This window comes from Oryctolagus cuniculus, chromosome 1, assembly GCF_051225735.1.
Source record: "Oryctolagus cuniculus isolate XC-2025 breed Fujian yellow rabbit chromosome 1, ASM5122573v1, whole genome shotgun sequence".
In the NCBI taxonomy this organism is placed as follows: Eukaryota; Metazoa; Chordata; class Mammalia; order Lagomorpha; family Leporidae; genus Oryctolagus; species Oryctolagus cuniculus.
In genome coordinates this window covers 678,088-695,138 of record NC_142867.1, presented here as the reverse complement: position 1 = coordinate 695,138, position 17,051 = coordinate 678,088, and the positions used below count along the sequence as shown (strand labels likewise).

Sequence of the window (17,051 nt, the reverse complement as noted above, 5' to 3'; positions counted from 1 at the left end):
GGGAACCTGGAGCTCCACCCGGTCTCCCGCGTGGGCGGCCAGGTCCAGTACTTGGCCGTCTTCCGGCGTCTCCCCAGGTGCACTAGCAGGAGCTGGACTGGAAGCGGAGCAGCGCCCACGTGGGGTGACAGGATGGGGACTTGTGATTGGCACCTGAGGTGGGCTTGCGGGACTGGATGCGAACTCCAGGTAGGCGGGGCCAGAAGTCTGGCGGCTGGTGGGGAGGGGAGCCAGGAGGCCCCGTGTGTGCAGTGTGGGTGGGGGGGGTCCGCAGCTGGCGCATCCGCCTACTGACCGGGTTCCTGGCTCAGCACACGCAGGCCGCCTTCCCACGGTCCCAGTCAGTCTGCACACCCCCAGGACCCTCCCCCACCTCAGACAGCCCCAGGCTGGCGTCCAGACTCCCCTGGGAAGCCCCCCAAGAAGAGAATGCACAAAATAGGTGTGTCTGTTTATTTCCAGGCATGGAGCACAGACAGTGCTGGAACTGGGGAAGAGAGAGACGGAAACGTGGGTACAAAACCGCAGAGTGGGCCGGTGAGTTACACGGAGAGGGCGCCACCACGGCGTCGTTTAAGGCTCTGTGTGGATACGTCCGTGTGGACGCCCACACGGAGCGGCACTGGTGCAGGGCCTGGGGCCGGCTGCCTGGGCTCCGCGGGCCGCAGCCTGGCTGAAGTATTGCAGTGACGTTTGTTCAAAAAAGTGGAAAATGCGAGACGGCCTTGGCCTGGGCACAGTGGCAAGCGTGGGTCCCCTGGCCTGGCGGGGGGGCGCTGGGGCCCGCGAAGCCGCCCCCCGGGCACGCTCCCGCGCCCACCTCGCCGGGCAGGCAGGCCGGGGTCTGGGGCTCCCGCGCCCACCTCGCCGGGCAGGTGGGCCGGGGTCTGGGGCTCCCGCGCCCACCTCGCCGGGCAGGCGGGCCGGGGTCTGGGGCTCCCGCGCCCACCTCTGCCAGGTTCACGTCCAAGCAGCACCACAGCAACTCGGGCCCTGGCACATCCGCCGTGGCCCCCGGAATCCACCTGAGGCCGCTCCAGGGCGACCCTGACGACACAGGCCGTGCCAGGCCTGGGGGCTCCCGGCCTGCACCCCAGAGCTTCCCCTCACTGCTGCTGGGGTGTGGCCGTCCGAGGCCTGGCAAGCGCCCCAGCCCCCAATCCACTGGTCCCTTGCGGCACGTGGAGGCCGGCCCGGGAATGAGCAAGCGAAATGGCCAGGGCGTGCCCACAATGGAAGCTGCATTTGGCTGGAGCGTTAAGGCCGGCGCCGGGCGGGGCTCGCAGGAGCCACCGGCTGCTCCCCTGCACACAGCGCTGGCGGCTCGGTGGTGGCTGCCGTGTGCCCGGCGGCGAGGCTCGGGTCAGCCCGCGCGAGGCCGCGCTGGCCCCAGAGCTCACTTGAGAACGTAGTTCACGAGCAGCTGACACACCAGGAACACGCACAGCAGGAGCCAGGAGCGGTGGCTCGGCCGGGGCCGCGCCGTGGAGCTCAGCGTGGCCAGCAGGTGCCTGCAGAGGCAGAGGGCAGCGGCTGCGCTGGGGCCGGCGCGGCGGCTGCCCTGGGGTGCCAGGCCCGCTGTGGGCGCAGAGGGCCAGGCCTGGGGGAGCCGGAGCCCTCCCCTTCCCCTGGGATGGCCAAAGAGGGTCCTCGCCCCTGCCCCCTCCCCGGCCAATGCACCGTGTGTTAAAGCCCTGACCCGAGACCGGCCTGAGCTGGGAGGTGGGGCCTTTAAGGAGGTGATGGAGTTGACGGGTCACTGGGGCGGCCTCAGACCCACAGGGCCGTGTCCTTGTGAGGAGCGGCCGTCGGCCAGTCCAGGAGCCTGGGCTCGGGAGCAGCCGGCCCTGTGGCCCCTGGGTCTCCCCGGGGCGGGAGGCGAGGAACAGCTGACATTTCAGCCGCCCGGGCAGTGGACGCCTCATGGCCGCCCCAGACGCCCACTGCTCTGCCCTCTGCAGACCCCATACGAAGGGAGCCTCATCGCCACACTGGGGGCTGGGCCCTTCCCCGTGCCTGGCACAGCGCCTGTCCCCCCTGTACCCATGCCTGGGACAGCGCCTGTCACCCCTGTACCCGTGCCTGGCACAGCGCCTGTCACCCCTGTACCCGTGCCTGGGACAGCGCCTGTCACCCCCCCGTGCCCGTGCCTGGGACAGCGCCTGTCCCCCCCTCCCCGTGCCCGTGCCTGGGACAGCGCCTGCCCCCCCCCCCCCGTGCCCGTGCCTGGGACAGCGCCTGTCCCCCTCCCCCATGCCCGTGCCTGGGACAGCGCCTGTCACCCCCGTGCCCATGCCTGGGACAGCGCCTGTCACCCCTGTACCCGTGCCTGGGACAGCGCCTGTCCCCCTCCCCCATGCCCATGCCTGGGACAGCGCCTGTCACCCCCGTGCCCGTGCCTGGGACAGTGCCTGTCACCCCTGTACCCGTGCCTGGGACAGCGCCTGTCCCCCTCCCCCATGCCCATGCCTGGGACAGCGCCTGTCACCCCCGTGCCCGTGCCTGGGACAGCGCCTGTCACCCCCGTGCCCGTGCCTGGGACAGTGCCTGTCACCCCTGTACCCGTGCCTGGGACAGTGCCTGTCACCCCTGTACCCGTGCCTGGGACAGCGCCTGTCCCCCTCCCCCATGCCCATGCCTGGGACAGCGCCTGTCACCCCCGTGCCCGTGCCTGGGACAGCGCCTGTCCCCCTCCCCCATGCCCATGCCTGGGACAGTGCCTGTCCCCCCGTGCCCATGCCTGGGACAGCGCCTGTCACCCCTGTACCCGTGCCTGGGACAGCGCCTGTCCCCCTGTGCCCGTGCCTGGGACAGCGCCTGTCACCCCCGTGCCCGTGCCTGGGACAGCGCCTGTCCCCCTCTTCGCCGTGCCTGGGACAGCGCCTGTCCCCCCGTGCCCATGCCTGGGACAGCGCCTGTCACCCCTGTACCCGTGCCTGGGACAGTGCCTGTCCCCCCCAAGCCTGTGCCTGGGACAGTGCCTGTCCCCCCGTGCCCATGCCTGGGACAGCGCCTGTCACCCCCATGCCCGTCCCTGGCACAGCACCCCTGCCCCCGTGCCCGTCCCTGGCACACGTCTCGGCAGCCCGCAGCCACCCCCCTCTGCCAGCCCCACCAGCTACCTGTGCAGCTCCTGCTGGGCTCCCCGGATGGACAGCACGGCCTCGTGCAGGGCCTGCAGCTGCTGCACCGCCCTCCTGCACCCGGGACACGGGCTCTTGCTGCCTGGGACGCCAGGCACGTGGAGAGGAGTGAAGATGAGCGGGGCGGTGCACCTGGCTCGGGGCCCCGCCCCTCCCACAGGAAACCACAGGCAGGCGTGGAGGGGCACCGGGCGCAACTCCAGAGCGGCTCCCAGGCTCAGCCGGCCGCCAGCAAGCTCGGAGACAGCAGTGGCCACGGCACAGCTCGCCCAGTCCAGAGGCAGGGGTGAGGCGGGGGCACACGGGGCCGGAGCCTGGGCCCGCTGCCCTCTCCCCTTGAACGGCTGCCCTGCAGGCTGGGCCCGAGGAGGCTCACCAGGCGCCAAGTCCCCGTCCTCATCCTCATCCGAGAGCTCAGGGCACGACTCAGGCGTGGAGCCGCTGCTCTCCGTGACCTGGCTGTGGCCAGATGGCTGGTCGCTGGCCTTGCGGAGACGCCGCTCCGGGCCCGGCCTCTGTGGGGAGGTGGGGCAGCTGCCGCCAGGAGACCACCCACACCTGCCGCCCGGGACCCTGGGGCCCTGCTCCCTGCTGCTGGTGGGGTCTCTCAGAGAATGAGGCCCCTGGCCTGGGGCTGGATGGAGGCGATGGGGTTGTCGCACCCTGTCTGGGCCTCAGCACCTTCCTCACTGGTAGCAGACTGCTGACCCAGGGCGCGGCCGGCCGGTGCCGGGCTGGGACACTGGGCCTGTGGTTTGGCGCCACCTGGTGGCACCCTTGGTCATGGCACCACAGAGGACACCGGATCCTGCCCTACCTTCAGCCACTGCGCTGCCTGCTAGGGCTACGCTGGGCCTCGGTTTCTGCTTGGGTAGAATGGGATGATGGGACAAGAGACACGGGGGAGGGGCTGCGAGGCGGGGGTGGGGTTGCCCTATTGCTGTGGGGCCTGGGCTGTGCCCTGGTGGGAAGGAATAGTGCTGACCTGGTGCCTGCGCCCTGGGCTGCCCAGGAAGGGGGTCTCACGCGCCAGGGTCTCGCGCTGCAGGGTGTGCAGGATCCCGTCTTGCTCGTACTGGGCTATGTCCTTGGCGGGGTCCCAGGGCCTGCGGCTGGATGGTGCAGAGGGCGTCGGTCGGCAGAGGCAGTGTCCGTGCCCCTCGGGAGAGCGACCGCTGCCCCCTCGTGGCCTCAGGCAGGGCCTGCGGCGAGGGCCGGCTGGGGAGGACAGGCCCACCGGATCCCCTCCGCTCCTTGAACTCTCTCGTCCAGGCAGGGAGCTTGGCCGGCCAAGTGGTCTTCCTGGTCCACCCCACAGCCCGGGGCCCCGCCCCCCGCACTCACTCCTCGTGCCGGTAGCGCCACTCCTGGGTGACCGGGTCCTGCTGGAAGAGCTGGGGCAGCCAGGCTGTGAGGCTTTGCTGGCGCTCGCGGCTGCGCTGCCGCTGTGCCTCCTCCAGCGCCGACTTCTCCTGCGTGGCCCTGTGCTGGTCGCCCTCGCGGATGGCCCTGGTGACGTGCTGCCACAGCCTGCGGGCCAGGGTCCCGCGCTGAGCCGCGGCCTCGGCGGCCCACCCGGGAGGCAGGCTCCCAGCTCACGGCCCAGCAGGAAGCGCTGACGGTCACCTCCCAGCAGCACCCACCCCCCGCCATGAGGGCTCCCGAGGGCTGCCTCCCTGCCAGGGCCACCCTCGCCGGGCTGTGGCCAGGCCCCACACCCCGGGCGGCCTCACCGCTCGGACTCCAGCTCCGTCTGCTCCTCCAGTGGCACCGTGCGCAGCTTTAGCCGCCGCTCGCGGAACTCCCCAAGCGGGGACCAGAATAGCTCGGTGCCGCCGCTCCCTGCCTCCTGGATGAACACGTCCCGGTCCTACCCAGAGCCGAGTGGGGTCAGGGGTCCGGCAAAGGTGCCCCGGACCCCAGGGCCCCCCGCCCCCGGGGGCAGCCCCGTACCCAGTGTCCGCTGAGCGTCGCCAGGACTTCCGTCCCACGCGTGATCGTCCCCGAGATCTGGTTAATGCTGGCGCTACCCCCGAAGAACGGCTGCAGGGACGGGGGCGCCGGTGAGGGGGTCCCCGAGGTGACCCCCGGTTACAGGCCCCCTCAGGCAGATCCTCAGTTCTCCCCATGGGAGGAGAAGGGGAAGGGGCTCCCGCTGTCCTGTCTACTTTCCCGCCCCAGGCCCCTGTCTGCAGGCCTCACATGCACCTGCTTGGGAGCTCCCCACCCATGCTCCCTGCCCTGCCCCCTCTGGGCTCGTCCAGGGCCACCTTGAGCTTGAACTCCAGCTCGGCCTGCAAGCTGTTCTTCTCACACCTGATGGTCACTCTCCCGCCCAGCTCCATGGTCATGGTGCCATACAGGATTCCTGAAACACAGGTGGGGGAGGGGTCGGCCGTGTCAGAGCCGGAGATGGGGAGGAGGCTGACGGGGAGCATGGCCGGCACGGGGACGGCTCCCGGGAGGAGCCTGAGGACCAGCCCCCAGGATCGGGAACTCCGTCCACAATGGGGCCTCACTCGGGTCTGGGAGCCCCCCCACCCAACGCTCCAATGCTCCGTTTGCTGAGTGAGTGCCTCCAGGAACCCTGTCCCAGACTCCCAGAGGCCCCTTGGCCCCTGGGACACATCACATCCATCCCTGGCCTCAGGTGCCACCTCCTCTCCGGCAGGCGACTCGGCAGAGCAGGGAGGGGCAGAGCCGGGAGACCTGAGACAGAGCAAAACGGTACACCGAGTTAATGCAACTTTGTATCCATGAACGCAGGAACCTAGGAATCTTGTATTTGCGGCCACTGGCAGGGCTTACTCTGATCCAGTTACAGCACTGGCACCACCGCCCCCACCCCACCCCCAGGATACTCAAAGCATCTCCGCTCTAAAACACACGAACTGTAAGTGGGGCGCAGCAGTCTCCCCGCGCAGTCCCAGTCACCCAGAAACACAGAGCACCCGGGACCGAGAACACTCCCGCCACGCTCAGCACAGTATTTTGCTAGCATCAGTCCGCTCTGTCGATGTCGCGTATCTTGCACTGTGCCTGACTTCTGAGCTAAGCCTCCTGGCATGGCAGGTGCAGGCTGCGCTGCTGTCCATGGGGTCACGCGTCTCTGGAAGACGCAGCCCGTGGGTAAGCGGTGCCACTGGCTGTCTCTTAAAAAAAGAGCAGCCATTTCGACAGTGACAGCTCCAAACACTCCATCCACCCCATCCACCTGTTCCTAGGGACTGGTGGCTTCCCGGCCCCAGGACCTGAACCCGCAGCCCAGCGCCAGGGCCCCGGCGCCCTCCCTCTGAGGCTGCAGGACTCCTGGGCTACACCGGGACGTGAACCCGCAGCCCCAGTGCCAGGGCCCGGCGCCCTCCCTCTGAGGCTGCAGGACTCCTTTGCATCTTGCTTTGTGGCTCGGATTTGGAAGCAGGTAAACGTGTTAGTGTGAAGGGCAGGTTGAGCCTGTAGCCTTGTGGTCACGGCACCGGTTAGGGCCGCAGGACCCGCATCAGAGCGCCTAGTGTATGCCTGGCTCTGGTAGGCAGCAGGCGCTCAGCTGAAGTTCCCCATGGGGGAGACCCGGGTTGGGGTCCCGAATCCCTGATTTGACCCTGGTCCAGCCCTGGACACTGTGGGCATGCGTGGATAGGAGCTCTCTCTCTCTCACTTGCTCTCTCGCTCGCTCTAAGCAAAGCAACTCCTAGAAATCAAAAGCCAAGTAAAGGGGCCGACACTGTGGTGCAGTGGATTGAAGTCCTGGCCTGAAGTGCCGGCATCCCATATGGACACCGGTTCGAGTCCCGGCTGCTCCTCTTCTATCCAGCTCTCTGCTCCACTGCTCTGGGAAAGCAGTGGAAAATGGCCTGAGTCCTTGGTCCCCTGCACCCATGTGGGAGACCTGGAAGAAGCTCCTGGCTCCTGGCTTCAGATCAGTGCAGCTCTGGCCGTTGCGGCCATTTGGGGAGTGAACCAGCGGATGGAAGACTTCTCTCTGTCTCTGTCTCTACCTCTCTCTGTAACTTTGTCTTTCAAATAAATAAAATAAATCTTTAAAAAAGTCAAGTGAAACAAGCAGCCCGCGCTGGGCACCAGCTGCCGCCCTCTCAGGGAGCCGCTCCGGTGCCTTTGAGACCCCGTGGGACAGAGGACGAGGACAATCGCAAACATGCGTCTCCGCCTGAGTGATTTGCTGGCCTGTGGCCGGCAGGGCTGGCTGTTGTCCTGGGACTGCCACAGGGGTGACCTGGGCTAAGACAGAAAAGTGACCATAGTGGTGCCGAGCAAAGTGGGCCTTGGGGCGCGGCAGGCCTTGGCTCCGTGGCCGAGATCTGCCTGGGGCGCCTGCACCCCGCTGGGGGTGCCTGGCTCAAGTCCCAGCTCCACTCCGGCCCGCTTCCTGCTCATGGGCACTCCGGGAGGTGCACGTGATGGCGCCGGTCCCTGCCACCCGCATGGCAGATCTGGAGTGGTCTGGGGCTCCTGGCTTCGGCCTGGCTCAGCCCAGGCTGTTGCGAGCGCTTGGGGAGGGGGCCAGAGGATAGAAGATCTCTGTCTGTCTGTCTGTCCCTCTTTCTGTGACTCTCTGCCTTTCAAATAAAGGAAAAAGAAGAGATAGAGAGGGCCGGCGGCGTGGCTCACTAGGCTAATCATCCGCCTTGTGGCGCCGGCACACCGGGTTCTAGTTCCGGTTGGGGCACCGGATTCTGTCCCGGTTGCCCCTCTTCCAGGCCAGCTCTCTGCTGTGGCCCGGGAGTGCAGTGGAGGATGGCCCAGGTGCTTGGGCCCTGCACCCCATGGGAGACCAGGAGAAGCACCTGGCTCCTGGCTTCGGATCAGTGCAGTGCGCCGGCCGTAGCGGCCATTTGGGGGGTAAACCAATGGAAGGAAGACCTTTCTCTCTGTCTCTCTCTCTCTCTCACTGTCTAACTCTACCTGTTAAAAAAAAAAAAAAAAGAAGAAGAAAAACTGGCTTTCGGTGTCGGGGCAGAGAATTCGGAACAGGGATGTTCTGCCACCCGGAACCGGGCCGGACACGAACGTGTGCACCCAGGAGGTTTATTTGAATTGAACCAGCAAGATTCCAGCGTTGAGCTCGCCGGGAAGCCCTGAGACAACGGCCGGGCCACTGGCACAGGGAACAGGCTGGAGCCGGCAGTGGAGCTGCACCCACCGCGGGACACCTGCCAGCGGTCACCGTAGCCAATTTCATGCTACACAGCCAATCGCAGTAACAAACGCCCGGAAGAGAAAGGCACAGAACTGCCCCCCAGGTCATGGCTCCCGGCTCCCCCCTCCCCAGGAAACGGATGAGACACGGCCAGGTGCTCACGGGGCGGGAAGCTCGCCAGGCTCCCGAGGTGTGATGTGGACCAGGGGCCAGCGATGGCCCCCGGAGGCCGATGGGGGCAGCCCGAGTATCGGTCAGGATAACAACCAGGGGCGGGGGGGAGTCCCAAGCCACGGAAGCTGCCCCCTGCCCACAGGCGCAGAGCAAGGCCGGCTTCGCGGGGCTGGGACAGGACGCGGCCCTGCAACCCTGGCACACCTCTGATGGTGGAGGTGACAGACCGAGAGTGGAGGCTGGAGCCAGCTGGGATGCCTTGGGGGCAGGGGGCCGGTCAGGGGCGCAGGGGAGGAACCGCCCACCAAGCACAGCGGCCAGGGAGCTCGGGATGCCGCCCGCGTTCCCGATGATGCGAAGGGAAAAGCCTGCCTTGATCTCTCTGACGTGACGGCAGGGTCACTTTCACAGGAAGTTTGCAAGCACGCGTGACGTGGCTGGGGCTTCCTGCCAGTGCATCAGCTGGGAGAGCACGGCGGGGTCGGAGGAAGCAGCCAGAGCCTCGCTGCGCCAGGGCGGGGCGCGGGCTGGGGCTGCACAGGATGCGGGGGCGGCGGCGCTGTGGGCAGCGGGTAAAGGCGCCGCCTGCAGAGCCGGCGTCCCATACGGTGCCGGTTTGAGTCCCTGCTGCTCCACTTCCCATCCAGCTCCCTGCTAATGCCCCTGGGAGGGCAGTGGAAGATGGCCCAAGTGCTAGGGCCCCTGCACCCACATGAGAGACCCAGAAGAAGCTCCTGGCTCCTGGCTTCGGATTGGCCCAGCCCTGGCTGTTGCATCCATCTAGGGAGTGAACCAGCAGATGGAAGACCTCTCTCCCTCTCTCTCTCTCTCTCTCTCTCTCTCTCTCTCTCTGCCTCTCTGTAACTCTGTCTTCCAAATAAATAAACCCAAACCTGCAGCATCAAAGAGAAGACCTCACGGTAGCCGTGGGGAAAGGCAGGTGGCAGCCTCGGGGAAGCCAGAGGCGTCACAGGGCACAAAGGGGAAGAACTGGCCAGCTGTCTCTGGGGACTCTGACCCCGACAGTCGCCGCTGAGTGCCGGCCTGGAGCCAGCTGGCGCAGCCGCGTCCCCGGGGCCTCTCACCTTTGCAGTGGGCGTAGGGCATGGTGAGGGTGTAGTCCTCCGCCCGGCTCGGGAAGGTGAGCGTGGCCTTGCCGTCCAGCAGAGCTGACAGGGAGTTGCCTGCGGGGGCAGGGGGTGGGGCAGTGAGTGTGGACAGAGCCCGAGCACCTGGGGCCCCACCCATCATGGGGTCCCCGGGAGAGCCGGGCGCCTCCTGCCGTGTGGCTGTGGTAGACAGCTTCATAGCCCATGGGGACCCTGTGCAGTGGGCACAGTTACTGTCCTCAGACGCCGGCCACCTGCCACCTGCCACGGGGCTCACGGCCACTGAACCAGGGGTTCCGGATGCCTGGGACCAGCCCAAGGCCTCTTGGGTTTCAAACAGCCCAGGGCTGGGCCATGAAGGGAGCTCCACTGCCACAGCGCACAAGGCACCTGGCACCCGGCCGCGGGCAGCGGCGACCAAGCCACACCAGGCGGCAAAAGTAGAGACCGATGCCTCAGAGAGAGCCGCCCAAGGGCTGGCCGCGGACGCTCCCCACCAGGCTGTCCAGCCCAGGCCCCGGCTCCTGCAGCCAGGGCCTGCCCGCGTGTCCCCGGGCCGGTGGCCGCTACCTGGACAGTGCAGCTCTGCACTGCTCCCCTGGCGGGCTCTGACCACACAGAGTGGAAGGGCCGGGCACATGGCCAGCCCTGCAGGTCTTGGCGTCCACTGTTCCTGGGGCCCCCTTGCCCGCCTCTGGCACTCACCGTAGACCCGGGACCGGGCCGCCTCTGGCACTCACCGTAGAACCGGGACCGGGCCGTGACGCTGCCGCTGAGGCAGAAGCCGTCCTTGCGGTTGCTCACGTGGAACGCGGACACCGGGGGGCGGTGCGACACCTGCGGGCCGAGGGACAGCTCTGGCATTGGCCGTACGAACGGGCCCCCCCAGGGATCGGCCCTGCCCCCCCAACACTTGGTGCTGCCACAGCCACGGTGACAAGTGGCCGCACCTCTGAGAGTGTCCCCATGGGCCGCAGCCAGGTCCCGCCCCTTCCTGAGAGCGGGATGAGGGCCCCCAAGAGCCCTGCACCCAGGGTCACACTTGCCCCATGGCTGCCAGCACCCGCCCCCATGGCGCCCAGCAGGCCCAGTGCCCCGCCCCCCCTGTCTCACACGGAGCCTGGCAGGCCCAGCGCCCCGCCCCCAGGGACCCCAACGCCTGCCCCCAGGAATCCCAGTGTCCCACCCCCAGGGACCCCAGCACCCCGCTCCCCGGGCGCCCAGCACCCGCCCCCAGGGACCCCAGTGTCCCACCCCCAGGGACCCCAGCACCCCCTCCTGCAGGGACCCCAGCAGGCCCAGCGCCCGCCCCCAGGGACCCCAGCGCCCCCTCCTGCAGGGACCCCAGTGCCCGCCCCCAGGGAGCCCAGCGCCCCCTCCACAGGGAGCCCAGCGCCCCCTCCACAGGGACCCCAGCACCCCCTCCTGCAGGGACCCCAGCGCCCACCCCCAGGGAGCCCAGTGCCCCCTCCACAGGGACCCCAGCGCCCCCTCCACAGGGAGCCCAGCGCCCGCCCCCACGGTTGCCAGCGCCCGCCCCTGGGGTCCCGCGGAGGCCCTGCCTGCTCTGCCAGGTAGAAGGTGTGGCTCTCAGTCTCGGGGTGGAACCAGCAGCAGCGGAAGGTCTCCCCCAGCACGGGGTTGTACGGCTTCTTGATTCCCTGCAGGTGGCGACAGACATCATTGCAGGAGCCGGGCAGGGCTGCGGGGCAGGTGCGCCAGGCACGGTGTGGGCGCGCTGCCCGCGGCCCTGCTCTCTGGGTAGGGGGCAGTGCCCGCTTTTGCCCGGCTTGCGTTCTCCAGGGACATCTGTCCGCCCCGGAGTCAGGCTCCGCCCCCATCGCAGCTCGGAGTCCGGGGCCCTCCCCCCACCCCCCCACCCCCCGTGCACAAGGAAGAGGTGACCCAGTGTCACAGTTTACAAACTGGGTTCCCGGGACTCCTGGTGAGGTCAGGGGAGGGGCAGAGCTGCAGCCCCTCCCCCTGCACTGCAACCCCAGCCGGGGGGTTGGGTCCCGGCGTGAAGGCGCAAGAAGGGGTTCCAGGACTGGAGAGTCTGAAGCCGCAGGCCCCAGGTCACAGCCCCCATGTAACACGACCCGGGGGGGGGCAGGGTTTCTTGGAGTGGACAGAGGGTCCAGCTTGGGCCCTTCCAGGAACTGGGATCCCCGTGGGCGTCCGGGGAGCCTCACTCCTGGGGGCTGGCACCCTTCAAGGCCATGGGGTGCGGGCACCGGGGACCTGGGGCAGGTGCAGGGGACGAGGGCTGAGTGAGACCCGGAGGCCGCTGTTCACCTTGGGCTTTTTGTAGAAGCCGGACAGGTACCACCGCAGCACCAGCCGCATGCGGCCGTAGGCGTCGTCCTCCCGCGCGGCCCTGCGGGCGCCATCAGCTCAGGCTCGGCCCGGCCACACCCCCGCCGCTCCTCTGCCCGCCCCCGGGCTCCGGCCCCCAGCCCCGTCCTGCCCAGGCAGCCCGGAAGCGGGCGGACTCCCCCTGGCCACCGAGTGCCAGGGCACCCCCGCCTCCAGGAAGACCCCTGGACCCTCCCACCCTCACCCGGCCCCCCCGCCCCGCCTCGCCCCCTTCCAGCGACCCTCCCACCCTCACCCGGCCCCCCGCCCCGCCTGGCCCCCTTCCAGCCCTGCAGCCACCCTCACCAGGCCCCCGCCCCGCCTGGCCCCCTTCCAGCCCTGCAGCCACCCTCACCAGGCCCCCCGCCCCGCCTGGCCCCCTTCCAGCCCTGCAGCCGCCCCGCGCAGGCACTCAGCCCTCCCCAGCCCGCAGCCTGGCCGCGCACCTGGACAGCAGGTCGGCGTGGTAGTAGTGGTCCGAGAGCTTGCTGAGGAAGGAGCGCGGCTCGAGCACGAAGGTGGGCAGCGCCACGTGGGCCAGGTCCATGCCGGGCCGCAGCTGCCGCAGCAGCAGCCACAGCAGGCCCCTGATCTCCTGCGACACCGCCTCCACCTGCGACGCCGCGCCCAGCTGCGCGGGGCCACGCGTCACGCCCGCGCCCGCGCCCGCGCCCCGCCCCCGCCAGCCTGGCCTCTCGCCCCCGTCCAGGGCCCCATGACCCGCACGGCCGCCCGGCTCCCGTTAGGGGACGGCTTTAGAATTTCTCATCGCTTCTACGTTTTTCACCGCGATGCTGGGGGACAGGGACGCAGTGCGACGCGGCTGCAGGGGAGAACACGTGTGGGCGGCCACGGCCAGGGAGAACACGCGTGGGCGGCCACGGCCAGGGAGAACACGTGTGGGCGGCCACGGCTGCAGGGGAGAACACGCGTGGGCGGCCACGGCCACCGTCCCCTCCAGGAGGCCTGAGTTCTCTTGGAGAAGAAACCCTCAGGGCTTGCATCTGGGACTGGACAGGGCTTCCCCGCAGCCCCCGCTCCTGCCCGGGCCTGGGGTCTCCCTCCAACACCAACAAGCAAGTGGGCAGAATGATCTCAAAAAGGGTCACAGTGCTGGCCAGGGACGGCCAGGAGGGAGGCCCGCTGGGTGCTGCTGGCAGGGGCCGGCCCAGCCCTGGCTGCCCCCGGGACCGGGCGAGTCCACGGCTCTGCTGGGAGTCGCGGTGGCTCCGCGGCCTCCGGCCCGGCTGAGTCCTGGTGCCTGCAGCAGCCTAGGGCGTGGGACGGGACTGCCCAGGGCCCAGGTCTGTCCCAGCCGGTGTGTGCCGCGTCTGCGCGCTGCTCAGCTCAGCGCCTACCCCCAGACAGGGTCAAGGCCTCCACCCCACCCCACACCGCCCATCACTGCACCCCAGCCCTCCCACCCCCACGCCAGCTGGGCACCCACCTCGCCAAGCTCCTCATGGGCCTGCTCCAGGTAGGTGGTCCCTCGGAGCACTGGGCCCCCCGGGGGCTCTGACTGGTCGCTCCCGCTCCCGTTGGTCCTGCGGCTGTGGTCCTGGGCGTCGGCGTCCGACTCCTCACCGTCCTCTCTCTCCCACTTGTCTGACAAGGCGTCACTCTCCAGGCGGGTCTCCAAGGCGGCCCCGTTCAGTCTGGGAGGGGGGAGAGCCCGTGGGTGCCAGCCCCCCGGGGTCCAACACCCCCCCGACCGTGGGCGGGTCACGCAACCAGGCCATTTTGCAGATGGAGAAACAGAAACTCCAGGCCCAGAGCCCCCCCCCCCCACTGGGGCTGAGCCCCGCCCGCTCCTGCCCTGCACTCACGGGAACAGGTGCCGGTCGGGGTGGCCAGCGGCCGAGGCGGGCGAGGCGTCGGGCGAGGACCCGGGCTCCCCGTCACGGCCCTGTCTGCAGGCACCCAGGCGCAGGAGGCTACAGCAGCGCAGCGCCAGCTCCAGGGCGTCCAGCCAGCAGCGGCCTGGGGGAGGGGCCAGGGTGAGCTCTGCCCCTCCCCTTCCCCTCAGGAGAGCGGCAGCACCCCCACCCCGGGCTGCGAGTGCTCCCCTTCACCCCAACCTCCCCTGTCCAAGGAGCCCTCGCCTTCCTTCTCAACCAGGAAGCCCCCTCCGGAACCCGTCACCCCAGCCCGAGCCAACCCCGATGCTGGCCCTGTCCCCCGCTCCCCAGCCAGGGAGAGCCCCTCCTTCTAGAAATCCCCCCAGCTCTTGGCCTTCTGTGTGGTGGGGGCAGCAGGAATCCTGGGAGACCCAGGCCATGGTACACAGGCCTGAGCCGGCCTCATGGGATGCTGGGGTGACCACGAGGACAGCTAATGACCCCCACCGAGATCACCGCTCAGAGCCTGCCTCCCACCCTCAGGGGCCTGCAGGTGGAGGGGAGAGGGCTCCTGCCAGCCTAGAGGGTGGGGGAGGAGCTGGGGGCTGCGGGGACGCAGGGGGCGGGGGCAGCGGACAGAGCTGGCTGCCTGCAGCTCCTGCTCTGGACTCCTGGACTCTGGGACACAGTGGGGGACCCTGGGGACATTGGGGTCCTGCCAGCCACCCTTCCTCCCTGTTGCCCCAGGCCAGCAGGCACTGGGTTCAGGCATCAGCCCAGTCTGCCTTGTGTGACCCACTCACGGCCCATGTCCCCTCCCCGTTTGCAGGCTCAGGAGGGCAGGGCTGCCCTGTTGGCTCCGGGAGTGGGGGGCATGACTGATACTGGAGGGGCTCAGGGCAGCTGGAGAGGGAAGCGAGGATGTGACATTCGACCACCAGGCGGCGATGCGGCACCACCTGAGACTCAAAGCCCAGAGGGGCTGGGCCCCAGTGGGGTGCCTTAGGGAGGGCCCTGCCCACCACGGACTGTGGCCAGGACGGGAGCCCTTTGCCCCCCTGGCTGCTCTGGGAGGCGCCAGCAGGGGGGTCTCGGAGGGAGGTGGGGCAGCTGCAGTTACCAGGAGCGGCCACTAGAGGGAGAATTACCTACGGAGCTGCTGGGGGGGGGGGGTGATGCAGGCCCCGATTGCTGGTGCCTCTGCTCTGGGGGTCCCTGGCGCATGGCCACGCCCGGCAGTGGCCTCTGGATCCCCTGACACTGCAGCAACCGGTGCTGCTGATCACCGAGGCTCAGCGGCAGCCGGCCTGGCCCCGGCCTCAGGCTGGGTCCTGCTCCCTGGCGGCGGAGGAGGGACAGCCTGAACTGGGGCCACCTGCACCTGGCTGGGGCAGGGCCCCCCGGGAGCCCCGCGGTGGGGGGTGCTCACCGTCCGACTCCGAGGCGGCTCTGAAGATCAGGTAACTGCTGGGGAGGGGCTGGGTGATGGAGCCCACGCTCTCGCCCTTGGGGCCCTGTGGGGGCAGAGGTCGGGCGCCAGCTGCACAGGCAGACCCTGGCCCTGACGCCCCGGGGTCTGGGAGGGAGCGAGGGAGGCGGAGGCACAGCATCACCCCCCCACTTCCCCCTTCCCATCTGAGGCGGCCAGGACCGCTCAGCGTCCCCCGAGGGGACGCGGCAGGCGGAGGGGCACGGGACTGGGGCCATCTTCAACAAGCCGCATGGGGGTGCCACAGCGCTCGCGCCCCATGCCCGCGTCTGCTCTGAAGCTCGGCCGATTCTCGGAAGCCCAGCTTCCACGGGGTGCCGGCTGCCATCTACCGACCTGCCCCCACCCCGGGGGACGAGGGGTGCGGTCTGGGCTGGGGGCACGGACGCGGGGACCCCAGCCCCGTGCCCTGCAGCGCCCTCTGGGGGGGGCACGGGTCCCTCCCCGCGCGGCTCCGGGCGCCCCCAGGGCTCCTCCCCGCCCGGCGGCCGTACCTTCACGGCCCACACGGACTGGTCGAGCGGGTGGAAGAGTTTGAAGCAGAAGCCGTCCTTCTTGGAGGGCCGCTCCATGAGCTGGCAGCAGTGCAGCAGCACGGTGCCCACCCACTGGCCCACCTGCGGCTTCTTGTAGAGGAGCAGCGCGCCCGGCTTCAGCACGCACCACAGCTTCGTCCAGCTCTTCAGGGTCCCGCGGATCTGGGGGGCGGCCGCGGTCACCCCGGGGCACGGCCGTCCTCCTCCCTCGCCCCCTGGGGAGGGGCGTCCCCTGCCCGCTACGCGCCCAGCCAAGGCCAGGGCATCGGGGGACATGGGGTGGTCGGGGACAGGTTTGCTGGGCCCTGGAGATCAGGTTCAAGGTCGAGGCCCTCAGAGGGGTGGAGCCAGCACCTGAGGGCTGGAGCTGTCAGCTCTGCGGATTCCCGCGTTAGCGACTGTCACTTCTGTCCAGACACTCCCTGCGTCACTGGTCAGGGGGAGCAACCCAGGCCTGGGGCTCCTGGGGGTCCCAGCAGCCACCACATGGGGGGCTGGGACAGGGCTGCACACACACTCCTGGCCCGACCTCGTCCGGGGCAGCTGGGCCACCCCCACCCCCGCACCCCGCGGGGACCCTGAGCAATCCGGGTGCCTGCCCCGCATTTGGAAACTGAGGCTTTGAGGATGTCACCAGGTGAGGCAGGAGCAGGGCGGGACCTAAGCCTAGAGCCACACACACACAGACACACACACACACACACAGACACACAGAGACACAGACACACATACACAGACACACAGAGACACAGACACACACAGACACACACAGACACAGACACACAGAGACACAGACACACACAGACGCACACAGACACACACACAGAGACAGACACACAGAGACAGACACATACAGACACACAGAGACACACAGAGACACACACACAGGCACAGAGACACACACAGACACACACAGATACACACACAGACACAAAGAGACACACACAGACACACACAGAGACACAGACAGAGACACACACACACACACACACAGAGACACAGACACACAGAGACACAGACACACACATAGACACACACACAGAGACACAGACACACACAGACACACACACACAGAGACACAGACACACACAGACGCACACAGACACACACACAGAGACACACAGACACAGACACACAGACACACACAGACACACAGAGACACACACACAGACACACAGAGACACACACAGACACACAGACACACACAGATACACACGCAGACACACAGAGACACACACAGACACACACA

At 68.5% G+C, this 17,051-nt stretch overlaps 1 protein-coding gene across 3 annotated transcripts in view; it reads right to left on the bottom strand.

Moving 5' to 3' along the window:
- Positions 1-439: 439 nt before the first annotated feature.
- The window catches only part of OSBPL5 (oxysterol binding protein like 5), a 37,550-nt gene continuing 20,938 nt past the window's right edge, over positions 440-17,051 (bottom strand). For all 3 annotated transcript variants that reach the window (XM_070063518.2, XM_070063533.2, XM_070063542.2), the window contains exons 6-22: positions 15,761-15,964; positions 15,207-15,291; positions 13,766-13,919; positions 13,387-13,594; positions 12,386-12,570; positions 11,880-11,961; positions 11,147-11,245; positions 10,325-10,421; positions 9,561-9,659; positions 5,414-5,511; positions 5,097-5,186; positions 4,877-5,013; positions 4,488-4,673; positions 4,129-4,255; positions 3,520-3,658; positions 3,123-3,225; positions 440-1,511 (exon numbers count right to left, since the gene is read on the bottom strand). In XM_070063518.2, the coding sequence (XP_069919619.2) occupies positions 1,397-1,511; positions 3,123-3,225; positions 3,520-3,658; positions 4,129-4,255; positions 4,488-4,673; positions 4,877-5,013; positions 5,097-5,186; positions 5,414-5,511; positions 9,561-9,659; positions 10,325-10,421; positions 11,147-11,245; positions 11,880-11,961; positions 12,386-12,570; positions 13,387-13,594; positions 13,766-13,919; positions 15,207-15,291; positions 15,761-15,964 (2,208 nt within the window). In that variant the 3' untranslated portion in view covers positions 440-1,396. The remainder of the gene's footprint in view (positions 1,512-3,122; positions 3,226-3,519; positions 3,659-4,128; positions 4,256-4,487; positions 4,674-4,876; positions 5,014-5,096; positions 5,187-5,413; positions 5,512-9,560; positions 9,660-10,324; positions 10,422-11,146; positions 11,246-11,879; positions 11,962-12,385; positions 12,571-13,386; positions 13,595-13,765; positions 13,920-15,206; positions 15,292-15,760; positions 15,965-17,051) is intronic.